General features: G+C 60.8%; 1 protein-coding gene across 1 annotated transcript; it reads right to left on the reverse strand.

Annotated features, from left to right (window-relative positions):
- Positions 1 to 674: 674 nt before the first annotated feature.
- ADPRHL1 (ADP-ribosylhydrolase like 1) lies at positions 675 to 27,683 on the reverse strand. Its single transcript, XM_086330710.1, has 8 exons — positions 27,332 to 27,683; positions 23,064 to 23,228; positions 17,736 to 17,861; positions 16,719 to 16,859; positions 15,978 to 16,105; positions 14,658 to 14,790; positions 14,082 to 14,235; positions 675 to 6,164 (listed from the first exon to the last, which is right to left on the reverse strand). Exons 1-8 carry the CDS (start codon positions 27,543 to 27,545, stop codon positions 2,162 to 2,164), a joined length of 5,064 nt encoding a protein of 1,687 aa, XP_086186836.1. The 5' UTR covers positions 27,546 to 27,683; the 3' UTR covers positions 675 to 2,161.
- Positions 27,684 to 27,937: the final 254 nt, after the last annotated feature.

Raw genomic sequence — 27,937 nt, forward strand, 5'->3', positions numbered from 1 at the left:
CAAGGAGCGCGTCAGGAGAGGCTGGACACAGGCCCGCCCCCACGCGCGGCGCTGGGCTCTGGAGCGCCGGGCCGGGGCTCCCACTGGTGGCCTCCCTGCCAACCCTGGTGGTGACCCCAGGCCCTGCTCTGGGCACTGCAGCCTCCCTGGACGTCCCGGGCGAGTGGCCACTGCCTCCTCAGGGCCCCGCTTCCCCGGGGGCGGCCCTTCCTCTACCTGGGCTCTGCCCAGCCCACCGGGCATCTGTGCATCCCGGGACAGCCGCTGGCCTCGTCTGAGCCCCCGGGGGCCCCCTGCAACTCCCAGGAAGGCGCTGGCCTCGTCCGGGCCCCCGGGACCCCCATGCACATCCTGGGACGGCCGCTGGCCTCATCTGGGCCCCCAGAACCCTCCTGCGAGTCCCGGGACAGCATCTGGCCTCGTCTGGGCCCCCGGGACCCCCATGCACGTCCTGGGGTGGCTGCTGGCCTCGTCCGAACCTGGGGGGGCCCCCTGCGAGTCCCGGGATGGCTGCTGGCCTCGTCCAAGCCCCGGGGGGCCCCCTGCACATCCTGGGATGGCCGCTGGCCTCGTCCGAGCCCCCAGGGCACCCCACTCCAGGAAGCCTCCGCTCCTGCTTCCTAATCTGAGACCCACCTCCCCCACAGCCGTCAGAGAAGTGAGAACCAGGTGTGTGACGAGCCACGTGTTTTATTTCCTTTCTCAAGATGATTTCCAGCTGAATAAAGTTAGTAGAGATTCAAAGGAAAGAATACTACAAAATATATTTAGTTAATTCTTGCCTAATGGATCATTTTAGAGTTAACTTGTATACAAAGGAGGATAAAATAAGGAACACTGAATCAACAGCTGACGGTTAATAAGTAATCAAGTATTTAAAAAATCAGGACCAAAGGGCAAAGGTGCCCTCGCTACGCAAATACGCAATGCTGAATTTGTAAACTGAGCGATGCTGTTCCTGACGGGCGCCTGAAATAAAAGCGCACGCCCGCGACCCCGGCAACAGCGCCTTCTCCGTGGGCAGCACGCGGACACACAGGTGGGGCTCACAGACGGGTCTGTAAACAGAGCCCGAAAGCGCTGAATCGAGGTAAAAGTAGACGAGCTACTTCAATGTAAGAAAGCACGTCAGCTAAAACGCGGATATAAACATCGGCCACCCGTCCGCCCACCCACTGCCGCAACGGTTATTTCAGCCCAGGGGTCTCGAGGGTCTTTCTTCTGTAGAAAAGACGTCACACTTGCAGTGCGAACACTTCCTCCACCAGCCAAGCTCGAAGGACCTGGTGGTCCAGGCGAGGGTCCAGGGCCAGCTGAACACTGACCCCCAGCAAGTCCTCGGGGGTCTCTCTGTTCTTTTCTGGGGGCTGCTGGGAGGACGGTGTCGCCGGCAGTGGGGGCCGTGGGAGGCGGCCCCTCGGGTCCCAGGCTTGGGGTGGGGTTGGAGGTTCACGTCATGTTTCCACGACTCGAAGGGGCGTGACTGGCGGCATCTCAGTGGCCGTTCTGGCCTGTTTAAAACCAGTGACAAACCCCTCCTGCTTCTCGTTTTCAAAAGGACACACAGCGTGCACAGCGTTTTCATCTCCTCCGTCTTTGCCAACCGTTGCCTCAAATCGTTTGTGGACCAAAGTATAAATCAATAAAAAGCATAAATCAGACGGTGCCGCCAGGCGCAGCAGGGGCAGGCACCCCCCAGCCCGAGCCGAGGCGCTGGGTCTGAGCAGGTGGGCCTGTGGGAGAAGGGTCAGGCCGGGGCTCTGCTGGGCTCCCCACACCTCTGCTCAGGGGCCTGCGGGGTCTGTAGCTCGGGGGGCTGACCCCAAGCCCAGCGCACTCCTCCTCTGACCCCAGCCCCTGCAGGTGGGCGGCCGCAGGGCCAGCGCCCGCCCAGGCCGCAGCAGGACTCACGGGCCCGCGAACGCTGCTCTGCCGGCGGTGGGAGAGATGGCCGGTGACGGGTCCCGCTCCTCAGCAGGTCCTGAGGGAAAGCGGCCTTGGAGTCACCTGGAAGCAGCACTGGAAACGGCCCTTCACGGCTCTGAGGGTCAGCGTCCAAGGGAGCAGTCTCCCCGCGTCTGTGGGCTCTGGCCAGGCTTGGGGGGCTGGAGCAGCCGTGCCCGGACCCCAGTGAGGCCTGGACCCCTGATGCCACTCGGGGTCACTTCGGAGGGCTGTACTTGTCGCTGGCCCTGAGGATGGTTGGCCTAAAAGACAGCTCAAAGGACCTCTGGTCACTGAAGCTCTGGGCTCGGTACTTGGCCAGGTGTGGCCCGCGCCTGCTGCGCCCCACCCCGGGGGCATCTGGGGGCCCCTCCTGGGCAGGGCCACGGGGCGCAAGGCTGCTCCCCAGCTTGGGTGTGGGCACTGCAGAGCCTTGCGCTGGCCGGAGGCTGGGGGCCACCGGACTCTGCCCCTTCTGGATGCTGTAGGGTGCCTGGATCTCCCCCTCCCGGGGGCTGGGGGCTGCCGGACTCTGCCCCTCCAAGCTCTGCGCCTTCCTGAGACTGGGGGCCACCCAGCTCCGCCCCTCCTGGACGCTGAAGGGTGCCTGGATCTGCCCCTTCCTGAGACTGGGGGACACCCAGGTCTGCCCCTTCTGGATGCTGGAGGGTGCCTGGATCTCCCCCTCCCGGGGGCTGGGGGCTGCCGGACTCTGCCCCTCCAAGCTCTGCCCCTTCCTGAGACTGGGGGCCACCCAGCTCCGCCCCTCCTGGACGCTGAAGGGTGCCTGGATCTCTCTCTCCCCGGGGCTGGGGGCCGCCTGGCTCTGCCCCTTCTTGAGACTGGGGGACACCCAGGTTTGCCCTTTCTGGATGCTGGAGGGTGCCTGGATCTCCCTCTCCTCGGGGCTGGGGGCTGCCAGGCTCTGCCCCTCCTGGATATTGGAGGGTGCCTGGATCTCCCCCTCCCTGGGGCTGGGGGATGCTGGACTCTGCCCCTCTCCCAGTAGCGCTCGGGGGCCCCCCTGACCACCCCTCGGGGCTGGAACCTGGGGTGCCTCATTTCTGCCCACTGTGAGTGTCACTCCCCCTGAGCCGCTCACGGGCCGTGCTGAGTTGGGGGGCACCGTCTGGCTCGCCTGGGCCTTTGCTGGGAGCGTGGGGCTCCCCGAGGGGGACAGGGCCTGGCTCTCGGAAGTCGGGGCCCTCCGCTCCTCCAGGAGACCCTCGGCGTGCCCCGCTTGCTGCCTCCGCGGGAGCTCTGGGCCCTTCCCGGCACGCCTGCTGAGAGCCTCCTCCCGGGGCCTACTCCCAGCCTCCCTGGCCCCTCGCGAGCCGGATCTCTCGCTCCAAAGGCCTTCTCCCTTCCTTCCAGAACCATCCCGACTCACAGCCCCTGGGCACCCCTCCTCTCGTCCATGGCGACTTTCTCCCGTGCCCAGACCAGCCCGCTCTCCTCCCTCCACTTGCCCGGAAGCCTGGAGGTCAGGGTGCTTCGGGGCCACCCTGTCCCCCCATGGCCTGTCCACTGCTGTGGACGAGGGGCCGGGCTGGCGGGAAGGCCCGGCACTGAGGGGAAGCTGTTCGCTGGACGAGGGGCCCGCCCTGCCCTCTGCCTGCTGCTGCTCAGGAAGCTGAGGCCTCAGAGTCCCTGCCCCGTGGCTCCCCCGGGGCGCCGGCAGGCCTGGGACTGGAGCTGGGCGCTCCAGGCTGTCCCCCCGAGGCCTCTGCCACGTGGTGCCAGCGACCCTGCCTCCTGCCTCCACCTTCACTCCGCCTGTGGCCACGTCACCGGTGGCCAGTTCACCCAGAGCCACCAGGTGGGGCTGGACGGCCAGGGTCGGTGCGCTGGGGGCCTCCTGAGAGGGGCCGGGCGGGGACCCCAAGGCCGAGCTGTGGCCACAGGGCTGGTGAGCAGCCTCCTCGGCCATGACACCCACAAGACCCGGGCCTGCGGGCCACCCAGCCCTCCCACCCTCCCACTGCCCAGCTGCCAAGCTTCTGGGGCTCAGGGCTGGGGGACTCTGGGAGGCGCTGCCCACCGGCTCCCGCCTGGGGGCTCTGACGCCAGGTGGTGTCTTTTCATTTGAGGAGGAGGCTCTCTTCTCACCAAGATCACGGCTGGCGCTCCCTGCAGCTATAGGCACGTGCCCAGCTGACTCCAGGCGTGGCGGGGCCCCCCGGGGTCCTTCCTGCTCCCTCGGGGGGCTCCTGCGCTCGGGGCTCAGGCTCTCGGGCCTCGTTCCAGCCCCAGCCGGTGCCGCTGGCCACGTGGGGACACGTGTCCCGCTCTTGCTGTCGGGCACCGGTGCTTGCTGGCCGCCGGGTGCACAGCCCATGTGGCCCCTCCGACGGTTCTCCCAGGCACTGGCGTCGCCGCCTGGCCGTTCCTGCAGTTCTGACTGCTGAGGCGGCTCAGAACTCAGGGGGGACGCGTCCTCCTCACGCACGTCCTTGGGCTTCAGGAGCCATTGTGAGGCCCCAGGCCCAGGTCTGGCGTCCTTTCCTCCCAGGGAGCTGTTCTGTGGCTCCGTCGTGGAGACGGCCGCGGGGAGGTCTGGACCGCAGGCAGCAGTACCGTGTGCGGCTGCGAGCCTCGGCGCCGCCCCTGAGCCCTGCGGCGGCGCACCCCGGCTCCCGCTCTCGGCCGTGGGGGAATGTGGGGCGCCTGGGTTTCCCGTCTCACTGACCCCGCCCAGAGGACCCCAGCCTTGGTCTCCTGACGCCCTTTGCGGGGTGGCGGGAGGGGGCGGCATCGTGTGGACCACCGGGAGTCTGACCGTGACCTGTGGGGGCTCCATGGCCGGCTGTGTGCGCCACGCGGCCTGGGCAGAGGGTGCGGTGAGTGCGGCCAGTGGGGGGATGTGTCCCGGCGCCTTCTCTTCTGGGAAGCTCTCCTGGATGGCGAAGAGGGGCTCTGGCACCCAGTCCACACTCGCTGTGTCCATCTCGTCCTCTGAGCTGCACACGGTCAAGGTGACCTCGGGGCCAGCCTCCTCGTGGCCTCCGGAGAGTCCTGGTCGCGGCCCCAGGCTTACTCCCCTGGCCCCCTGAGCAGCTCCCTGACCACCTGGGCTGGCTGGGCCCAGCGCGGAGCTCGCAGGCTTGCAGCCAGGATGGGCTTCGCTCCCGGCGGAGGCGGCAGCGGGGGCTGCCCGGGGGACACATTCGGCCTCCATACCTGGGAGCCCTGTCTCCAGGCCGTCCCTGGAAGCTGCCAGCGGGCCGTTGGAGGGCGGCGGGGGCCGCCACCCCGGCTCTCTGCTCCCTCCGGGGGTCTCTGCCGCGTCGGGGGAGCTGCCCGTCTCCCCTCGGGGCGCACGGCCCACGCCCGTGTGGGTGACTCGGGTGCCGTGGGACAGCCAGCTCCGGGGCCCGCAGACCACGGTGGCGACGCTGAAGGGCAGCGCGGGCTCGGTGGAGCAGGCCAGGAGGCGGGCGGCCGGCGCGCGGAGGCAGCTACTGGCTAGGGTGGCCACGCGGAATACGCGCGGCTCCGGCCGGTGCAGCGGCCTCCGCGGCGGGCGCTTCTTCGAGCGCTCCTCCGCGCGCCGCGGCAGGAGTCCGGCCTCCGCGCACAGGCCGCCGCTCTGCGCAAACTTCTCCCGCAGCCTGGCCAGCGCCGCGCTCCGCGCACCGGCCTTCACCTTCGCCTTCGCGGCCAGGCCCCCCGCGGCTGCGGGCGGCTCTGCGGGAGGCTGCTCCGCAGCCTGCTTCTCCTCCGCGGCCAGGAACACCTTCAGGATGCTCTTCACCGAGCTCCTCCCAGCCGGGAGGGCCCGCGGCTTCTCGCGGCCCGGTGGCTCCCTGCCGGGGGCCGGGCGACCGGCTGCCTCCCCGGCCTTCTCCAGCAGCTTGTGGATGGTGGCGGCCACCAGGCTCCTTCCAGGGCCCTGCTTGTCCTTGAAGATCAGCCGCCCCACCTCCCGGGTCCTCTTGAGGCGGGGCTCGCGGCCGCTGCCCATGAACCTGGCCTGGAGCAGCTGGAAGCGCGTGGGCCGCCGCTGGGCGTCCTGGGGCTCAGGGGCCCGGCTAGCCTTGCCCTCTGCCCTCCGGGCGGCAAGAGGCCCCAGGGCCGCGTCCTCGCGGTCGGTCAGGTAGAGCAGCAGGCTGCTGAGGATGGCGCGCGCCGCTGGGTTGCAGGTAACCCGGCCCACCTTCTTTTTCAGGGCTTGGACTGCGATGGGCGTCTTGTCGCTGCGAACCTTGCTGCTCCTGGGGCTGCAGGGAAAGAATGAATCGTCACAGATTTTATCTTCGTTTTTCTAGGGTGAGCCCGTACAACATTTCTTATGGGACGATCCCATTTAAAACACCTCAGGAAGCCCAGGAATGGGGCCTGGGTGCCGAGGGGCTTGGCTTCTAGTCGTCCCTGCTTCTGCTCCAAGAGTCAGGGTCGCCCAGGCCCCTCTGGGCCACTGTGTCCCCTTCTGTTAACTGGCCATTGTTCTGACCGGGCCTCTGCAGAGCTTGGAGAGAGCACTTGGGAAAACTGCTTGCACCGGTGGTGTTCACACTTTTTTTTTTTTTTAAATGCGGGCCTTCCTTGTTTGAAGCTAAAGGCAAAAGAGAAAAGGAAAGATATACCCATTTGAATGCAGAGTTCCCAAGAATAGCAAGGAGAGATAAGAAAGCCTTCCTCAGTGATCAATGCAAAGAAATAGATGAAAACAATAGAATGAGAAAGACTAGAGATCTCTTCAAGAAAATTAGAGATACCAAGGGAACATTTCATGCAAAGATGGGCACAATAAAGGACAGAAGTGGTATAGACATAACAGAAGCAGAAGATATTAAGAGGTGGCAAGAATACACAGAAGAACTATACCAAAAAGATCTTCATGACCCAGATAACCACAATGGTGTGTGTGATCATTCACCTAGAGCCAGACATCCTGGAATGTGAAGTCAAGTGGGCCTTAGGAAGCATCACTGTGAACAAAGCTAGTGGAGGTGATAGAATTCCAGTTGAGCTATTTCAAATCCTAAAAGATGAAGCTGTGAAAGTGCTGCACTCAGTGTGCCAGCAAATTTGGAAAACTCAGCAGTGGCCACAGGACTGGGAAAGGTCAGTTTTCATTCCAATCCCAAAGAAAGGATTTCTTTGGGAATGCCAAAGAATGCTCGAACTACTGCACAATTGCACTCATCTCACACGCTAGTAAAGTAATGCTCAAAATCCTCCAAGCCAGGCTTTAACAGTACGTGAACCATGAACTTCCAGATGTTCAAGCTGGTTTTAGAAAAGGCAGAGGAACCAGAGATCAAATTGCCAACATCCGCTGGATCATTGAAAAAGCAAGAGAGTTCCAGAAAAACATCTATTTCTGCTTAATTGACTATGCCAAAGCCTTTGACTCTGTGGATCACAATAAACTGTGGAAAATTCTGAAAGAGATGGGAATACCAGACCACCTGACCTACCTCCTGAGAAATCTGTATGCAGGTCAAGAAGCAACAGTTAGAACTGGACATGGAACAACAGACTGGTTCCAAATTGGGAAAGGAGTACATTAAGGCTGTATATTTTCACCGTGCTTATTTAACTTGTATGCAGAGTACATCATGCAAAATGCCGGGCTGGATGAAGCACAAGCTGGAATCAAGATTGCTGGGAGAAATATCAATAACTTCAGATATGCAGATGACACCACCCTTATGGCAGAAAGTGAAGAACTAAAGAGCCTCTTGATGAAAGTGAAAGAGGAGAGTGAAAAAGTTGGTTTAAAACTCAACATTCAGAAAACTAAGATCATGGCATCTGGTCCCATCACTTCATGACAAATAGATGGTGAAACAATGGAAACAGTGACAGACTTTATTTTTGGGGGGTCCAAAATCACTGCAGTTGGTGACTGCAGCCATGAAATTAAAAGATGCTTGCTCCTTGGAAGAAAAGCTACAACCAACCTAGACAGCTGGAGAAGGCAATGGCACCCCACTCCAGTACTCTTGCCTGGAAAATCCCGTGGACAGAGGAGCCTGGTAGGCTGCAGTCCATGGGGTCGCTAAGAGTCGGACACAACTGAACGACTTCACTTTGACTTTTCACTTTCATGCATTGGAGGAGGAAATGGCAACCCACTCCAGTGTTCTTGCCTGGAGAATCCCATAGACAGAGGAGCCTGGTGGGCTGCCGTCTATGGGGTCGCACAGAGTCAGACACGACTGAAGCGATTTAGCAGCAGCAGCAGCAACCTAGACAGCATATTAAAAAGCAGAGACATTACCAACAAAGGTCCGTCTAGTCAAGGCTATGGTTTTTCCAGTGGTCATGTATGTATGTGAGAGGTGGACCATAAAAAAAGCTGAGCACTGAAGAATTGATGCTTTTGAACTGGGGTGTTGGAGAAGACTCTTGAGAGTCCCTTGGGCTGCAAGGAAATCCAACCAGTCTAAAGGAAATCAGTTCTGAATATTCATTGGAAGGACTGATGCTGAAGCTGAAACTCCAATACTTTGGCCACCTGATGTAAAGAACTGACTCATTGGAAAAGACCCTGATGCTGGGAAAGATTGAAGGTAGGAGGAGAAGGGGATGACAGGGGATGAGATGGTTGGATGGCATCACGGACTCCATGACTGACTTAATGGACATGAGTTTGAGTAAACTCCAGGAGTTGGAGATGGAGAGAGGCCTGGTGTGCTGCAGTCCAAGGGGTCACAAAGAGTTAGGTGTGACTGAGTGACTGAATTGAATGAGCTTTGTTTGCATAAGGTTACTGCTGCTAAGTCACTTCAGTCGTGTCCGACTCTGTGTGACCCCACAGACAGCAGCCCACCAGGCTCCCCCGTCCCTGGGATTCTCCAGGCAAGAACACTGGAGTGGGTTGCCATTTCCTTCTCCAGTGCATGAAAGTGAAAAGTGAAAGTGAAGTCCCTCAGTCGTGTCCGACCCTCAGCGACCCCATGGACTGCAGCCTTCCAGGCTCCCCTATCCATGGGATTTTCCAGGCAAGAGTACTGGAGTAGGGTGCCATTGCATAAGGTAGGAAAAAGCAAAAGGAGTTTCTATTCTGTGGTTCTGTTGGTTCCTCTAACCACACCGTGCCCTGACTCAGCCCGAAGGGGAACGTCCCCAGCTCTGAGACTCTGCCCGCTGTGGACAGTGGGACTCAGGCGCTGGAGGGTCTCACTAGAGTGGAAGTGATGGGGGGGCGGGGATGATGGAGTGGTGGCCGCAGAGCTGGAGTGGGTAGACTTCGCTGTGTGTCAAGGGAGGAGGGCTGAGGTCACCACCCGGGCCGCCTTCCTGAGCCCCTAAGAAACGCCCCCAGAGAAACCCCAAGACTGAGAAGCCTGAGCCCCACCCTGCAGCCCTGTCCCCAAGGACCCTTCACTCCAGCCTGGCCACCTGCAGGCGGTGCCTCTACAGGACTCCTGGGGTGGGGGTCTCAGTCCGACGTCCAGACGAGACACTTTCCCCTGAGCCTGTCGGCCGAGTGCTGCTGAAGCCTCCTCCCTGGTGGGGCCCAGCCTCTACAGTTGGTCGTTTGGCAAAGACGGGCCCAGAATCGCAGTCCAGCCCTCCCCCACTGGCCGCTCATTCCCGGAGATGATCGGCACAGTGCGAAGATTACTGGGCTGTGTGCGGGCCGGGACACACGCTAAGTGGCTGACGCTAGGGGCGGCGGGCAGAGCCTCGGAAACCAGCACTTCTGAGTCTGCGGGGAGAAGGCTGCGGCGGGAAAATGCTGGACACACAGCGGGCAGAAACACAGAGGCTGGACGCAAGCCTGCGAACACACTTTCTTTTCGTACTTCTATTATTTTTGCAGAAGCGAGAGCTCTATTTTCAGAAGCTGCACACAAACTTCTCTTAAGGGGCCGTTAGGGGGGCTTCCATAGCGGTGTGACAGCCGTGGGGTCCTCCGTGAGCCGGGCGCACGCCCACTGCCTGGGAGCGGATCTCGGGCTGAGTTGCTCGGGTCCAGGCGGAGGGGGCTGGACGCGTCCGCGGACCTCTCCTGGGAACCCTGCGTTCACCGCGGCGCCGTGAGCTCGCACAGAGCGCGGCTCCGCGCGTTCGCCTCGGCCCCCAGGACCCAGAGCGGCTGGTCTGAGGCGCTGGACTTGCGTTTCCGGCAGGCTCCCGGAGCGGACGCAGCGCCCAGGACCCACCGTGAGAACCTCGTGCGGCGGGGCCTCTCCAGCCTCAGACCCCGACGTGGGGGGCGAGGCTCCTCAACAGGCCAGCCCTGAAGGCAGCGAGCCCCGAGAGGGCGCAGGGACCGCGGCTGAAAGCAGAAACGGCGGGGCGGGGCGGGGCAGCACCGGCGTCTGAGCTCCGAGCCCGCCGGAGGGGCCGCGCTCTGCGCCTGCGCCCGCCCGCGCCCTCCCGCGGCCCGCCCGGGCCCCCAGCTCCCAGCCCAGGGCCTCTGCAGCCTGCCCATCGCAGGGGCCCGCCCAGCGCTGCCCGGGGGACAGCCCCGGGGTGGGCGTGAGCAAGCCCATCCCAGGAGGAGAGCGGAGCACGTTTCTCCGGGGGCCAGTGGAAGCAGTAGGGCCGCAGTAGACATGCCCAGGGTGGTCCTGTCAGGAACTCAGGCTCCCGAGAGGTCACTTGAAACACAGGATCACCAGTCAGCGCCGGCGACACCGCGCCCCCCGGCCAGTGCCGGGCCCCCGCGGCCGTCACAGGTGGGCAGGACGCCGGGGTCCTGCACCCGCTCCTTGTCCTAAAAGGCAGCGGCGTCCAGCGCCCGCGGGGCCACGCCCCCACCAGGGCCCCTGTTCTGCCTGGCCTGGGCCGGCTCTGCAGCACGTGGGCGTGTGTTGGGGGCAGCGACTGGACGGCCCCGCCCCCGCGTCCCCCGCTGAGATAAAGGTTTCCTGGGCACAGGCTGCCTCCAGCCCTGAGGGTCGGATACTATTTCAGGACCTGAGAGTTAAATAGCAGAGTGCTGTGGGGACACACCCCTCATGCCTAGCGACTAGGGCTGCTGTGTGCGTCTGTATGTGCGTCTGTGTGTGTGTGTCTGTCCGTGCCTCTGTGCGTGTTTGTGTGTGTCTCTGCGTGCCTGTGTGTCTCTATGCGCGTCTGTATCTCTAGGTGTGTCTGTGTGTCTCTGTGAGTGTCTGTGTCTCTATTCATGCCTGTGTGTCTCTGCGTGCCTGTGTGTCTCTGTGTGTCTGTGTGTGTCTCTACGCATGTCTGTGTGTCTCTGCGTGCCTGTGTGTCTCTGTGTGTCTGTGTGTCTATGTGTCTGTGTGTGTGTGTCTCTGCTGGTGTCTCCGTGTGTCTGCATGTCATGAGAGGGAGAGAAGCCCCTGCAGTAAATGGGGTCCAGTGTGAGCATAGTAACAGTGGGTGAAGCTGGGCGAAGGGAACGTGGATTCCTTAAGCTGTTTGCGATTCTGTGCTTGAAGTGCTTGAAAACAAATGGGAAAGGACAGGGAGGAAGAAAAGCCACTGGCTTTGACAAGGGCCTCCAGGGCCCTGAAAGCAGACCGCCCCTGGGCCAGGGGGGCGCGTGAGCCCTGGCGGGGTGGGTGAGGCTCTGGGTCGAGGGTGACCTGCCCTGCCTGTGCTGCAGGGCTGGCCTGTGGTCAGGCTCCAGCCAGCCCGCGTCTCCTCGCTCGCGTCTGGGGGCCCAACGTCTCCTCGCTGGCATCTGGGAGGACCAGCCCGCGTCTCCTTGGTCACGTCTGGGGCCCAGTGTCTCCTCGCTTCTGTCTGGGGGTGGGCAGGGGAGAGGAGAAGCCCGAGGAGCTGACGTGGGCTTAGCCTGGCCGTCACCTGTCTGCAGCTCGGCCCCGGAACCTAAGCCCCGTCCAGAGAAGCCGAGGCTGAGCGGGTGGCTGGCCGCTGGAGCCCCCGAAAGGCTCGAGGCTGGCATCCTTCCGCCACACCGGCGCTCACGTCATATCCACTCCTTCACCGGGAACAGGTCAAGACAGGGGGCGTCTTAACCCAGGTGGTCAGCGCTGCCTCTGTCACCCCAGGGATCCCTTACACCTTCAGGGTGAGTCTCGGGGACGGAGTTTTCAAACTCCACTTTTCGGTGGAGCACAAAGTTGGAGGCTTCCTGCTTGACATCTGGTTGGTATTTCCCTCCGTCTGGTCCGGGTGCTGGGTTCATAACTGATGGGGCGCTCAGGGAGGCAGGGGGGCTGGGGGTGGGGGTCGGCTTGTTGGAGGGCCCCTCCCTGAAGCTGTGGCGCAGGGTGTGAACCTGTGGTTCTCACACCCACGTCCTGACCGGCCCTGGGGCCGTAATGCAGGCGTGCAGTACAAATGCAGGAGGGAAATGGCCACCAAATTCAGGGCAATGGAATTTCAGGCAAGAGCTGAAGAGATGGAGAGAGATGTATGTGTGATGATCTAGGAAAATGTCCAGAAAAGTGTCAAGTGAAAAACACCCATAACAAGTCACAGGTAATGTGTGATTCCTATTTGTGCAGAGAAGTCGTGTGTGTGTGTATCACACAAATGCACGTGTGTGGCACCCCGCTTACCCTCACTGTATGTGTGCAGAGCCTTCTGGAAGGACGTGTAGGCACCGTGACCTCTCAGCCTGGTGACACCAGTCGGGTGAGGGTCTGAGGGATCCTGGGTCCCACACCTCAATTTATGGACTGGGTTTCTAAAGCTGTGTGTACGTATCCCCCTTCTAATAAAAATGAAATCAGCAACTATTACATTTTAGAACATCTGAGTACATATGGGATTGTCTTTCCTTTTATGATTTTTTTCTTTTCAAGATTTGCGTTTCCCTGGAATAGGAAAAGGAAGTGGGGGGAACGAACTTCTCTCTAATTTTATGAGCCTGAGAATCTCTGTGTTTTAGTTTATAATCAGTCTGTAAGTAGACTCGCTGCCTGACTCCCAAGGAGGCGATTAGTTCTCCTGCATCATCAGGAGGGTGGAGGCCCCACGGCTCCAGCCCAGGGGCTCCCCGACCCTGGGCACAGTGGCGCGGGCACGCGGCTCTGACGGGAGGGCGGGGCACGTGGCATAGAGGCTGCGTGGAAGCCCAACACGTCCTGTGCGCCTGGGCCAGGGTCGACTCACCTTAGCCGGCTTCCCTTCCTGGAAGATGACTCTGTTAATCTCCACACCCCCAGCCCTGCCTGCACCCACGCGGCGGGGCACCTGCCCTCCCCCCGACTCTGACTGCCGAGAGTCCTGAGCAGCGAGGTTAGTTCGGTGGCTCAGAGGCGCTGCGTGGAGCCCCTGTGTCGCAATGCGTGTGAGGCCAAGGGCTTGTCAGCACAGCCAGGGGCCCCGCGGGCCGGCGGAGCACCACCCATGGCCTCGGCTGGAAACGCGCCCCGGGTCACTGCGGCCCAGGGCTTGGGGTGAGTGCCGCGCGTGTCTGGAGGGGACGCGCCTGACTGCTCCGCAGCAAGCCTTCTCCCCGTGGGGACGGCCACCCCACGACAGGCCCGCCAAGCTGGTGAAGCACGTGTTATGTGTCAGCCGCCACCCACTGTTCCGCTCACGCTAGCCGCTGCTTCACCAAGGCTGTGGTCAGGGTTATTTTTAACAAGAGCGAGTGTCCTCAGGGAGAAGCCGGACCACAGGGAGCAGGCCCAGCTCTGTCCTCATCTGCGAGCCTGGGGACGGACATCCCGTTTCCAGGCGTCCTCGGTTACTTGCTCCCAGAGGGGTTGGTGTTAAGCGCTGGTGTGATTAAACACATGGGCTGGCGGTTAGACAAGCGTGTGGGGTGCCCCGAAGGCTCGGGCTGGGGGCCGCTCTTCCTCCTGGTCTGGACACACCGCAGTGAGGATGCAGACACAGCAGCTGCCCCCCGGGGCTGGGAACCCAGCGGTGTGTGGGGTGGACAGGCCTCGCTAAGAGCTAGAAAGCAGGCGTGCAGAACGCCCTGCAGCCCGAGGCCGTCCCAGCTGAGCCGTGGCGGTTAGTGCTGTCCAGTCAGTGAGCAGAGAGCGTTAGTTTTGCAACAGAATAAAATACACCGAGTGTCCAAGAGGCCCTTCGTGACCTTGTATTTGGAGGTCTGAGGCTGTTGAACGCAGAGTGACATCAGTAAGGCATGAGGCTCGGCCAGGGCAGGGAGGACACGCTCACCGGACAAACAATGCATTTTATGCAGCAGTTAGGCCCCGGGAGCCCGGAGGGCGGGTTAAGACGGCGCGGGGCTGCGTGTGGCCCCGCGGGGAGGGCTTTACTTCTCCTGCGAGGACAGGCGGTGCAGCGCCTCGCCCAGGCGCCTCAGCTCCTCCTGGTGCTCCAGCTCGCGGTACAGCCCCGCGGGGACGGCGTCCAGGCCGTGCAGCAGCCCGAACAGGCAGCCGGCGATGGCCCCGGTGGCCCCGCTCTCACCTGGAAGAGGCGGGACCCTCAGAGCTGCCCCGTGGTCCCCGCCCCCGGCCCCGCATCCCCTCACCAGGGGGCTGAGCTGTCTCAGCCTCTGCCCTGACCTCGGCTGTAGCCCAGTGAGGGGGCGGGGTGTCCCCTCCCGCTCCTTGGACGGCTGGACCCCTGCGTGCAGAGGTCTTCCCAGCCCAGGACCCAGCACTCAGGGGACGGCCTTGAAGGGGTGATGTCCTCACGGTGCCCCCACCCGCTGACCTCACCTCCCAGCCCCCTCCTCCCTACCCGCCCGAGGCCCCAGGTCACTGCCCCCTTCTCCCCTCTGCCTGCCCCGAGAGGTGCCGCTGGGCACCCCTGGGCGCTCGGAGAGGCCCCTGGTGCTGGGGAGGTGGGTGTTCCTCCCAGCAGGAGGCCCGCAGGCGGCCCCTCACCTCCATGGAACATGGCACGGCGGCACAGCTCCGTCCAGCTGCCCTTGGCTCCCAGGAGGGCGTCGTAGGCGATCATGGGGGCGTCGTGGCCCCGCCGGCCCCCGCGACCCTCAGAGCTCCATTTCCTGTACGTCTGGGGAAGGCACCACGGGTCAGAGGCCTGGCCCGGGCCATGCCGAGGGCCTCGGGGCACAGTTCCCAGCCCACCCCTGCACTGATGTGACACCCCTGTGTCCAGGCACTGCCCCCGGCTGAGGGTGGACAGTGGGCAGGAAAGGCCTGCTTCCCAGGGCTCTCACACCCCAGCTGTCCCGCAGACAAAGGCGGCAAATTCTGTGATGCAGATGGCTGGCAAGGGGCCTGGAATGTTGTGGTCGGGCGTCACTGTGGCCTGCGCGGGGCACGGGGACAAGTGAGGCTGGGTGGGTTGTGGGTGTTTTCTGGGCTGCAGACCAGTCGGTGGACACAGTGGGAGCAACGGTGGCTCAAGCGGCTGGGGCCTCAGGGCAGGTCCCTCTGTCTGGGAGAGAAAACTGATAAGGGGCAGGGGCCAGACACAGCCAGGGAGATGGACGCAGGCAGGTCACACCGCTGCACCTTGGCAACAAAGCCAGTTGGTTTGAGGCAGCAGCATCTCCAGAACAGTGTGACTGAGTCTTTCTGCATCAGGGGACTTGTGAGGGATAAATGAAAGGGCAGTAGGAAGCACTTAAAAAGGAAAGGGTGGGTGCTGCTTCTTCCTCCACACCTTCCTGACACCTGGAATACAGGTGTGCTGGCTGGAGCGGGAGCAGCCAGTTTGGACTATGAGGCAAGTTCTCAGAATAGCAGAGCAGCCAAACAGGAAGATCCTCAGTTCCTCACTGCAAGAGACTTCTGACCAGCTCTGAATACCCTTTATGTGAGGATAATAAATGTCTGTCTTGGTTAAACTGTAGCTACACAGGCTTTCTCTTGTGTTGCCAATCATGATCCCGGTGATTTCAGCCACTTCAGGGGTTTTCTCAGCATGGGGAATGCCACTGGTTTGCACCAATTTATTCATCCTAGACAACCCTATATCCCTGGTCTTCAGAAGAGATGAAGTGAGATGGACTATTTTTGCACAAATTGTGTTTGTATTCAAGAAGATGAAACCATAAAAGTAGTAGCCATTTCACACGGGCTTCCTGCATGAAGTTTTCCACAGCCCCCCACACGCTCCCTCAGCTCACCTCCCTGGTTCCCCACAGGCCCCACAGGTAGGCAGGACTTGGCCTGGGATCCGGGGCAGTGGCCCCCACTTCTCCCACCCCATCCATCTCGGGCCCAAGAGCCTACTTTTTCCCTCTCCTCTGCATCATAGCGGTCAGGAAAGCTGGCCTCGTTCTCCGTGTCCTCGATGATTTTCCTCTCCTCCAGGTAGAACTGCCACTTAGCTTCAAAGTAAAACCAGTGTTCCTGGTACTCTAGACACAAAGAGCGGGAAGCAGGCTGTGCCGGCCGTCCAGCCGGGCACCGTGGACAGCGATGGGGAGGGCCAGAGGCAGAGCCCATGCCCCAGCCCAGATGGGCTTGGAGGGGGGCCTGGGGCTTTAGCAATGGCTCCCAAAATTAAAAGATGCTCACACATTGTAGCTGCTTTGAGATACTAGCAGGGAAGATGGAGAGGGGAAAGGATGCTTGATGATGGGCTGAAGTAAGGCAACCATCGCAAGATCAAAGCGGCTTCTCATGGAAATTCTGAACATGAGTGTTTTTATTAACTCAATGCTGTGCCTGCAAAGTCAGGAGACAGGACATTCATTGCCCCTAATTAATGGCCTGACATCCAAGCCCCAGAGGCACTGGTAACTTTTCTGAATCGTTGTGCAGCTCCATTGGCTCATGGATGATGCTGGGGGTGAGGGGGAACCTGCGTCTCAAGAACCCAGAGAGGGTCCCCACACCGGGCCTCCCGCTCTGCGGCCAGGTGACACCACAGACCACAGACCTGGGGTCCGCCTGTCACATGGAGCCCCCTCCCCCTGGGCCTGGCCACTTCACTCTGTGTGTGGATGGAGCTGCCGGGAGCCGGCTCACCTGCCAGGTGCCGGATGGTCTTCTTGCAGTACTCCTCGGCCAGCGGCACTGTCCGAAGCATGTCTCGCCCCCACTGCTCCAGCCGCTTTCCCTGGACAGCGTATGATGCAAACAGGGCGGTGCACAGGGACCCAAGGAAGCCTGGGATGCGGGACAGAGGCCAGGATGGACCCCCTGCACCCGCCCGCCAGGGCCACACTCGGGACAGAGGCCAGATGGATCCCTGCCCCCCGGGGCCACGCTCGGGACAGAGGCCAGGATGGACCCCCTGCACCCGCCCGCCGGGGCCACGCTCAGGACAGAGGCCAGGATGGACCCCCTGCACCCGCCCGCCGGGGCCACGCTCAGGACAGAGGCCAGGATGGAAACCCTGCACCCGCCCGCCGGGGCCACGCTCGGGACAGAGGCTAGGATGGACCCCCACCCTCCGGGGCCACACTCAGGACAGAGGCCAGGATAGACTCCTGCCTGCCGGGGCCACTCTCGGGACAGAGGCCCCAGGATGGAACCCCCGCCCGCCGGGGCCATGCTTGGGACAGAAGCCAGGATGGACCCCCCGTCCACCCGCTGGGGTCATGCTCGCGACAGAGGCCCAGGATGGACCCCCCCACCCCTGCCCACCAGGGCCATGCTCGGGACAGAGGCCAGGATGGACCCCCGGCCCGCTGGGGCCACGCTCAGGACAGAGGCTAGGATGGATCCCCGCCTGCCGGGGCCACGCTCGGGACAGAGGCCCCAGGATGGAACCCCCACCCGCCAGGGCCACGCTCAGGACAGAGGCTAGGATGGACCCCCCGCCCACCGGGGCCATGCTTGGGACAGAAGCCAGGATGGACACCCCGTCCCCTGCTGGGGCCACACTCGGGACAGAGGCCCAGGATGGACCCCCCCACCCCTGCCCACCAGGGCCACGCTCGGGACAGAGGCCAGGATGGACGCCCCACCGCCCGCTGGGGCACACTCCCGAGCGTGGCTCCCGGTCACCCCGAGCCCCGCCCTCCGCCCCCGCGCCATCACCTGTGGGGTGGTTGTGCGTCATCCTGCCGCACTCCACGCTGACCTCCACCAGCGTCTCCAGCCGCTCCGGCTGCCAGTACCGCATCCCCACGCACATCGCCTTGGTGGCAGCGCCAAACCCCGAACCTGTGTGGAGAACCCGAGTTCAGACCTCTGCCTGCAACCCCACCTAACCTGGACACTCACAGCAGTCTGTGCCCACGTTTATCAGTGTCGGTGACTCAGAGACAGGGACACTGCCCACATTCCTAAGACGAGAGACGAAAGAAATTGCATGGGGGCACGTGTTGGAACAGACGCAGCCACGAAAGAGGCTTTCGGCTGGGGTGGGGCCCGCTCCCAGTGTGGCCCGGCTGGGAAACGCAGGAGCCAGAACCGTCCACGGTGCACGCCCAGTCATGTCTGCCCCTCTTCCTAAAAGCTGCTTCCCTGAGCTACAGCTGACGGACAACCGGCCACATGTATTTAACAAATGCGTGTTGTCTTGACATGATACTCCCCGGAAACCGGTACCCAAGGAAAAACTGCACATGCATCTGTCACCCCAAAGTGTGCCTCTGCCCCCTTCAGAAACGTATACAAACAGAGTCATGTAGAAAGTAGCCTTTTTCGCCTGGCTCCCCTCATGCAGCGTAACTGCTGAGACTTGTCTGCGCTGTGTGTCCGTAGCTGGGCTCCACCGTGTGGGTGGAGGGACCTCAGCTGGTTGGTCCACTTCCAGCTGATGCACGATCGAGTTGTCTCCAGTCTGAGGCTAATACAGATAAAGGTGCTATGAGCATTGATGACCAAGTCTCGTGCGGATGGGCGCTTTCTCTTCTCTTGGGTAAACATCTCTGAGAGGAACGCTGAGCTCACACATCGCATGAATGTTCAGCGTGTGAGAAACTGCGGAACCAGGTTCCGAAGTGGCCACACCGCTGCACACCCCCCACCCTGGAATCTCCGCCACATCCGGACACCGCTGCCAACGCGAGCTCGCCCGTGAGGTTGGGGGTGGGCCCATGAAGTTGAGGGTGAGCCTGTGAGGTTGGGGGTGAGCCCGTGAGGTTGAGGGTGAGCCTGTGAGGTTGGGGGTGAACCCGTGAAGTTGGGGGTGAGCCTGTGAAATTGGGGGTGAACCCGTGAGGTTGGGGGTGGGCCCGTGAAGTTGAGGGTGAGCCCGTGAGGTTGGGGGTGAACCCGTGAGGTTGGGGGTGAGTCTGTGAGGTTGGGGGTGAACCCGTGAAGTTGGGGGTGAGCCTGTGAAATTGGGGGTGAACCCGTGAGGTTGGGGGTGGGCCCGTGAAGTTGAGGGTGAGCCTGTGAGGTTGGGGGTGAGCCCGTGAGGTTGGGGGTGAACCCGTGAGGTTGGGGGTGAGCCTGTGAGGTTGGGGGTGAGCCCGTGAGGTTGGGGGTGAACCCATGAGGTTGGGGGTGAGTCTGTGAGGTTGGGGGTGAACCCGTGAAGTTGGGGGTGAGCCTGTGAAATTGGGGGTGAACCCGTGAGGTTGGGGGTGAGCCCGTGAGGTTGGGGGTGAGTCTGTGAGGTTGGGGGTGAGGCTGTGAGATTGGGGGTGAGCCTGTGAGGTTGGGGGTAAACCCGTGAAGTTGGGGGTGAGCCCGTGAAGTTGGGGGTGAACCCGTGAGGTTGGGGGTGAGCCTGTGAGGTTGGGGGTGAGCCTGTGAAGTTGGGGGTGAGCCTGTGAGGTTGGGGGTGAGCCTATGAGGTTGGGGGTGAACCCGTGAAGTTGAGGGTGAGCCTGTGAGGTTGGGGGTGAGCCTGTGAAGTTGGGGGTGAGCCTGTGAGGTTGGGGGTGAGCCCATGAAGTTGGAGGTGAGCCTGTGAGGTTGGGGGTGAGCCCGTGAAGTTGAGGGTGAGCCCATGAGGTTGGGGATGAGCCCGTGAAGTTGGGGGTGAGCCTGTGAGGTTGGGGGTGAGCCCGTGAAGTTGGGGGTGAGCCTTTGAGGTTGGGGGTGAGCCTATGAGGTTGGGGTGAGCCTGTGAAGTTGGGGGTGAGCCTGTGAGGTTGGGGGTGAACCTGTGAGGTTGGGGGTGAGCCCGTGAGGTTGGGAGTGAACCCGTGAAGTCGGGGGTGAGCCTATGAGGTTGGGGGTGAGCCTGTGAGGTTGGGGTGAGCCTGTGAAGTTGGGGGTGAGCCTGTGAGGTTGGGGGTGAGCCTTTGAGGTTGGGGGTGAACCCGTGAGGTTGGGGCCTTTCACCGTGGCTCCGTGTCAGCATGTGATAACGGGTGTGCTTCCCTGGCATGCACATGTCTTCCCTGGTGAAGCGCTTGTCTCAGTGGTTTTCCCACTTTTGTGTGGGGTTGCTCTTCTATAATCAGGGCTTTTTAATTAGTTACTCATCTATGCTCGCAGTGCGTCTTTGTCGCTGCACGTGAGCTTTCTCTGGCCGCAATGAGTGGGGGCTGCTCTCGAGCCACGAGGTGTGGAAGTGACTTCTAGGCTCTAGGGTTCGGGTTAAGGAGCTGTGCACACGGGCTTAGCTGCTCCGCGGCATGTGGTACCCTCCCAGACCAGGGATCCCACCCACGTCTCCTTCAGTGGCAGGCGGGTTCGTAACCACAGGGTCACCAGGGACGTCCCTCATCATTAGGCTCTGAGAGGTCTTCAGGGCGTCCCTGGGGGCTCAGAGGTAAAGAATCCACCTGCCGACACAGCAGACACGGATTTGATCCCTGATCCGGGAAGACCCCACATGGCGTGGAGAGACTACACTCACGCCCCACCACGACTGAGCCTGTGCTCTAGAGCGCGGGAGCCGTGACAACTGAGCCCACGGCCACAGCTGCTGAGGCCCGAGTGCCCGGGCCTGTGCTTACAGCAGGAGAGGCCCCTGCCGAGAGGCAGCGCCATCTCTCAGCTGGAGGAAGCCCCGGGTGGACGGAGACCCCGCACTGGCAACAATAAATAAACAAAGTTACTTTTAAAAAACAAGTTCTTTGCGTCCTTGGGGTTCACATCCCTCGCAGACTTGTGCTCAGCAGTGCGTTCTCCAGCGCGTGACCTGCCTGCCTGGCCTCTTAGCGGCTGCGTCTGAGGCGGGAGAGGGCGCCTGGGGGCTCCTGACCTCCGCTCCCCGGAGGGGCCGTGTGCGGTTGGCTCCGGAGCCTCTGCCGCTGTCGGCAGCCTCCCCGTGAGCATGCTGGGCCTGCGTTCCCATCGTCATTTCCTTCACAGATGAAATGCTGCCCGCGTGGCCTGTGCAGGTGGTCAGGACGTGCGGGCATCTCTCCCCGGCACCCTCGGGCATGGACTCCTCCGCTCCGCCCACAGAGGCTGCTCAGGCCTCGCTGTTCTGGGCGTCGGTCTGACCGGGTTTCTCTGCGCCCGGAGGTGCTGCTTCCGCTGGAACCCGCCGCCCTCACCTTGGCGGTCCGCAGGGAGGCGCGCTCCGTCTTTGTTGACAGTTCTGAGTGATTTGATGGCTGTGGGTCTTGTTGGAGGTTTTTGTTTGTTTCTTATGCTTGGAATTTATTGAGTTTCTGGGCCATGTGCATTCACGTCTTTTAAAATCTACTTTGGACAATTCTGGCCACTGTTTCTCCACATCGTTTCTATTCTCCCTCCTCTTTTAAGGACCCAGTGCTCCGACCTGTCCCATGGCTCCCTGATGTCCCTCCACGTTTTCGGGTTCTTTCTTCTCTGTGTGTCCCGGTTTTTATGTCCCAGTTTTATGTGGACAGTTTTTATCGCTCTGCCTTTCAAACTCACTCATCTTTTTTCTGAAATGTCTAATCCTCTGTGAATCTCAGTCAGTGAGTTTCACTCAGACACTGCAGTGTTTTCTCTAGAACTGAGATGTAGGTCTTTTGTGTACCTACAAAAGTATAGAAAAGAAAAGTGAAAGTGAAGTCGCTTAGTCGTGTCCGACTCTTTGCAACCCCATGGACTGTAGCCCACCAGGCTCCTCCGTCCATGGGATTCTCCAGGCAAGAGTACTGGAGTGGGTTGCCATTTCCTTCTCCAGGGGATCTTCCCAACCCAGGGATGGAACCCAGGTCTCCCACATTGTAGGCAGACGCTTTACCATCTGAGCCACCAGGGAAGTCCTAATGTATCTACTTAACTTTTCAGAAGTATAGAACGCACACAATTTTATATCCTTACCTGATAACTCTAATGACTGTCAGAGTTTGTCGTTTCTGATTTACTGATATTTCTCTTTTTTACGGACCATATTCCCTGCTTCTTTATTTGCCAGTTGAGCATTCTTTGGCATTGCCTTTCTTTGGGATTGGAATGAAAACTGACCTTTTCCAGTCCTGTGGCCACTGCTGAGTTTTCCAAATTTGCTGGCATATTGAGTGCAGAACTTTCACAGCATCATCTCTCAGGATTTGGAATAGCTCAACTGGAATTCCATCACCTCCACTAGCTTTGTTCGTAGTGAAATGTTCCTAAGGCCCACTTGACTTCACATTCCAGGATGTCTGGCTCTAGGTCAGTGATCACAACATCGTGATTATCTTGGTCGTGAAGATCTTTTTTGTACAGTTCTTCTGTGTATTCTTGCCATCTCTTCTTATTATCTTCTGCTTCTGTTAGGCCCATACCATTTCTGTCCTTTATCGAGCCGAAGAATTGATGCTTTTGAACTGTGGTGTTGGAGAAGACTCTTGAGAGTCCCTTGGACTGCAAGGAGATCCAATCAGTCCATTCTGAAGGAGATCAGCCCTGGGATTTCTTTGGAAGGAATGATGCTAAAGCTGAAACTCCAGTACTTTGGCCACCTCATGTGAAGAGTTGACTCATTGGAAAAGACTCTGATGCTGGGAGGGATTGGGGGCAAGAGGAGAAGGGGACGCCAGAGGATGAGATGGCTGGATGGCATCACCAACTCGATGGACGTGAGTCTCAGTGAACTCCGGGAGTTGGTGATGGACAGGGAAGCCTGGCGTGCTGTGATTCATGGGGTCGCGAAGAGTCAGACACGACTGAGCGACTGATCTAATCTGATCTGATCTTTGACTTGATGGTATCCTTCAGCATCAACCCAGAGGTCAGGCCTGCCCTTGCTGTGAGCCCAGAGGTCGGGTCCAGGACCCCAGCAGCAGAGCCCTAGGGGCAGAGGCTGCCTGCCAACATCACCCCAGATGGGATCATCACAGACACAGACATTTGTTTTGGCTGAGAGCACACGTTTAAAAGGGAAGCAGTGGGAGATTATCCTTAAGGCACACCAGGGATGGTGACTGAGATGCCTGCATCCCCGGTTGGTGCCCAGGTGGGGCCGGGTCCCTGGGGTCCTATTGGGGGTGACGAACAGGGCCCTGTCCCGAGGCCCTCTGGCCCCGCCTCCTCAGAGGAAGGGGAGAGCGCCCTGACCTTTCTCGTTGAATGGCGTGTGCCATGCCAGGAGGTAGTTGTCTGGCTTCAGCTGGGAGCAGCCCTCCAGGGTGGCCGGGTCTGCCCGCTGCTCCGGGAGCTTCTCCAGGACATCCACATAGCGCCGCACCATCTCACGGTAGAGGTCGTCCAGGCACCAGAAGTCTGGGGAGGAAGGGAGGATCAGATGAGCCCCAGCACGCGGCCCGCCCCCACCACAGGAGGGAGGCCCTGGGACCGGCTCCCCGGAGAGACCTGACTGCAGACGCAGTGCGCTTTGGATTTCATCTCATTTCAGAGGCTGTGGTTTCTCGTTGTTACACACAAGAGTCTAGGAAGACCTGGGGTCTTCATGCACAGCGATGGCTCTGTCCATGAGGGGCCTGCTGGGCCGACATCCACCTGTTCCGTGGCCCTCAGTGTCCCCCGTCCAGGGTGCCAAGAGCTGCCCTCCCAGCCCAGCTGCCTGCTCCCCGCTCCAGCCAAACAGCCACGCCCCCCCCCCCCCACCATCCCCAGCATTCCCACCACGACCCCTCAGGAAGGCAGTCTGGGGACGTGTCCTTGGAGCGTGTCCTTGGAGATCTCAGGGTGCCAGGCACAGAGGGCTTGCTGACCGGTGTCCAGATGTCCTCATGTGCCCCCACTGCAGGGTCAGGCCCCTGTCTGCCTGCTGTAGGCTCAGCGAGGGATTGTGAATGGGTTTTCATCACAACTGGGCATTTCTGCCATTAAGTGAGTCCACAGCGTGGTGGACAGAGACCACACACCCTCCAAAGCTGGAGCCCAGGGGGCCTGGTCACACGAGAGCGGATGGGATGGAGCAGGCAGAGGGCGTGCCTGCCAGCGAGGCTGACGGCACCGGGCCCTGTCTGTGCAGGGCTGCGTGCAGCCCTCCCAGTGAAGCCCCATCTCTGGGGGCCATGGGGGTGGAGAAGGACGCTGCCCACCTCCTGCCCACCCTGGACGCAGAGCTGGCAGCGGAGCCCCCTCTCTCTCGCCCACCCTGGGCGCAGAGCTGGCAGCAGAGCACAGTTGGCACAAAACCCAGGTTGCCTCCGGCCCTGGTGCAGGCGGGCAGGGCAGACGCCCGAGTCCAGGCAGAGTGGGGGTGCGCCGCGGGTCCCAGCGCTGCTCTGGGAGCTGCGCTGCGGGGGAGCGGCTCCTGTCCACCCCCATCTCAGCAGTGGGGCAGAGGCCTGGCGCCATCTGGCCGCTGCTTCGACTCTGCCACGCCATGCTGCCTCAGTTCTGAGCCAGGCGGGGGTGTTGTGGGGTCCGGGCTGGGGGTGTGAGTCCCATCTGGCCCATGGACAGTGACGCCAGGTGACACTGGGTAACGCTGGCAACATCGGATGACAGCAGGTGGTGCTGGGTGGCCCTGGCCAGGGAGGGGCAAGACCGGGCTCTCTGTCACCTCCTCTACCGTCTCAGTCCAAGGAGAAGAAGCCTGGGCCTTCCAGGTCCCCTAAGATGAGTCGTTTTATTCTGGAATTACTTCTTTTTGAAGAGACAAAAGTTCTTTAAAAGCAAAACGGCAGCAAAAGCCGGGAGCTGATCCCAAATTCAGAGCCACAGAGCCTCGCGCCCTCTGGCCCGAGCTCCTCTGCGAGCTGATGCGGCCACTGAACTCACTTCTCTGTCTCCCCCACTCGACAGATCCACCTACAAAGCCCCCTGTGAGCCTCCTGGCTGAAGTCATGACGGAGAGAAGGCAGGAGACCCATCTGGATCACTCGGTAATACCGACGTTTCAAATGCCGCCACAGGCAGCATTGGGGAGAGGATTGTGGGGCCGGGACCTCTCTCCACTCTGCAGGGCCCGCCTGCCCTGCGGGGCCCTGGACGCCACGTTCCGCTCAGTGCCCACTTCTGTTCAGCACTGCCTGTCTCAGAGGCATGGCGGAGTGGGCATGGCTGGGCGCACCCACCGCTCTGCAGGGCCCGGCCCACAGCCACACGCCTGGGGCGGCGAGCCCTACCTGCCTTTGGAAATCACGTGAAGAGCCACGGTCTGTCAGGCCCCTGAAACAGCGCAGGTCCTGCAGCCCTGGGTTGGGTCGGGGCTCCAGGGGCAGGCCGAGGCTGTCAGGCTTCTGTCTGCACTTGCTGGGCAGCACTGGGCTGATGACACAGCTCCTCTGTGTCAGTCCCTTTATCTGTAATCCGCTGTAATAAAGTCGACCTGAAGGGTGACGTGAAGATGCGATGATAACACTCACGGTGAGACAGGCCCACAGTCAGGCTCCACTGGCGCTGTGATGCACGTGGCTCAGTCAGTCCACTCAGTCGCGTCTCTTTGCGACCCCACGGACTGCAGCACGCCAGGCCTCCCTGTCCATCACCAACTCCTGGAGCTTGCTCAAACTCATGTCCATTGAGTCAGTGATGCCATCCAACCATCTCATCCTCTGTCGTCCCCTTCTCCTCCTGCCCTCAGTCTTTCCCAGCATCAGGGTCTTTTCAAATGAGTCAGCTCTTCACATCAGGTGGCCAAAGTATTGGAGCTTCAGCTTCAGCATCAGTCCTTCCAATGAACCCTCAGGACTGATCTCCTTTAGAATGGACTGGTTGGATCTCCCTGCAGCCCAAGGGACTCTCAAGAGTCTTCTCCAACACCACAGTTCAAAAGCATCAATTCTTCGGCGCTCAGCTTTCTTCACAGTCCAACTCTCACATCCATACATGACCACTGGAAAAACCATAGCCTCGACTAGACGGACCTTTGTTGGCAAAGTAATGTCTCTGTCTCTGCTTTTTAATATGCTATCTAGGTTGGTCATAGCTTTCCTTCCAAGGAGCAAATATCTTTTAATTTCATGGCTGCAGTCACCATCTGCAGTGATTTTGGAGCCCCCCCGCAAATAAAGCCTGTCACTGGTTCCATTGTTTCCCCATCTATTTGCCATGCCCCTTACACAAGCTACAGTTTGTTATTAAAGAAAAAAGTTGGGCGGTTTGAAAACTAAACTTAGATGTTTAGAGAGTGAAAACAATTTCTGGGGCACAGACTTGCCCGAGTGCATCATGGTCACCTGTGGGCCAGAGGGCATGTGTCCAGAGGTGCCCGCATCCAGCTGCGCCCCAGCCCATCAGAACTGGGCCTGCTACCAATGTGCTCCGGATCCACATGCTTCACCCGGGCGGATTCCGCCCTATTCCTGCCAAGGGGATGTGACTTGCTCCAACCCGGGGGAGCACGTTCTTGACAGCAGCCACGGCAGGGAGTCCTGGGACCACAGTGCAGGCTGGAGGCATGCCAGGGACTCTGCCAGGTGGGCACCACAGGAGGGCCCGGGGATGGGACACGGAGGGGCCTGGGGCCTGCCCAGAGACGGCCCGGAAGCCCCACAATTGCACCCTGCCCCCCCCCGCCCCACCCCGGATCTCGGAGTCTGCAGACTCAGAAGGACGGCTTGTCATGTCAACCTGCTGTGACACTATCTTATCTGAGGCTCAGTTCTCCGCCTGCTATTTGGAGCAGACAGCATTCCTGTGCCGTGACATCTGAGCTAAACCCGGCTCCCGGGCGGCTGGCGGGTGAGCACTCGGTGACACACACATTCCAGCCACTCAGAGCCGCCTCAGGTTCTAATTTTGCAGTGGCGCCCTCACCCTCTGACAGGTTTTCAACAGCAATTGTAAGGAGACTGTGCCTCACCCAGACGCCCGCTGCTTTTCCGAAATTCAGTAAAAACGTGTTCCTGAAATCAACCTGCTACTTAAACTCTGTTTCCCCCAAAACCAACCAGTTCATGGCATTTTCGTAGGGTAACCTCCAGCAACTCTCCAGGCTCAACCCTATTTGGCAGACGGCATTTTAACCACAACTCATCGGGATTTAGAAGCAGCTCCCCCCAAATATCATCTTAATCGGCGCAACTGCAAACTGGCTTATTATTTTATATATTTTTTGAAATAAATTCAGAAGCAAGCTAACTACTCACAGTGAGAAGTTGAGGTTTCCTCCCAAATGGGCCCAAAGTGAGCCCTTTGATTGCGTTTAACTCTGAATACACAGGCTTTGCTGAGTGAATGTTTACAAACACAATGCAAAGTCTTGGCTTAAGAACCCGAGTCTGCAGGTGAGCAGAGTAAAGTGACACCGTTACCCAAGAGGCTGTCTTGGGACGCAGTGGAGGCGCACCCCGTCTGCTGGGGACCCCATGTGACGAGCCGGTCTCAGCCGCAGCAGCAGGCGACCCCCGGGCTCTGGGCCCCTCACCTCGGGATCCCCCCGCCACCCCCGCCCCGGGGCAGAGCCTCACCTGTGATGAGGGCCCCCGCTGTCGACATGTGCATGATGGTGTTGTCGCTCACCGGCCACGTCTCCGGCGAGAGCACGAGGTGGTCCAGCCCACCTCCCTTCCCCATCTCCTCCTGGACCCTGGCGCCCAAGCTGCTGCTCTCCCTGGCAGCGTGCCCGAACCCCAGCGCGTCCCCGACGGCCCCCAGCAGCATCGCAGCCTGAAACTTCTCCATATCTGCCCCTGGCTGCGGGCGGCCGACGTGCTGCTCTGCCTTTAGTCAGCCCTGCTGACCTCCGGGCTGGTCATTGTGCCGCTGTCAGGAGCCTCCCCGAGTGGCAGGCACTCCTCCTCTGTCTCTGCAGGTGGCACCAATGAGAACACCGTCTGGACTGCAGCTCACAGCCTCCGCCAGCCACGTGGGGCGGCAGCGTCTGTCCACAGGGTCGGGACTGAGCTGGCTCTTCCGTGGAGGCGTCTGCGGCTCAGAACAGCCCTGGGTGGGCGAAGCCGCTGCTCTGGGGAAGTCTGCCCAGTGACCTGGAGGAAGCACTCTCGTTTCTAGAGCTCCGGTGTGGAACCCCCACACCCAGGCTCAATCCAGTCAATCGCACAGTGTGCCTCGGC

Source organism: Bos grunniens, chromosome 12 (assembly GCF_055505025.1).
Source record: "Bos grunniens cultivar Pamir isolate PY7600 chromosome 12, Bosgru_T2T1.0, whole genome shotgun sequence".
NCBI classification, from domain to species: domain Eukaryota; kingdom Metazoa; phylum Chordata; class Mammalia; order Artiodactyla; family Bovidae; genus Bos; species Bos grunniens.

Excerpts from the sequence above, each read along its gene's own strand:
- ADPRHL1 (XM_086330710.1), bottom strand. The coding sequence starts at position 27,545 with ATGGAGAAGTTTCAGGCTGCGATGCTGCTGGGGGCCGTCGGGGACGCG. Across the intron at positions 14,791-15,977 it reads ATGCAGAGGAGAGGGAAAAA|ACGTACAGGAAATGGAGCTC; the intron begins GTAGGCTCTTGG and ends TGCCTTCCCCAG. Across the intron at positions 6,165-14,081 it reads CGCCTGTCCTCGCAGGAGAA|CCCCAGGAGCAGCAAGGTTC; the intron begins GTAAAGCCCTCC and ends CTTTCCCTGCAG.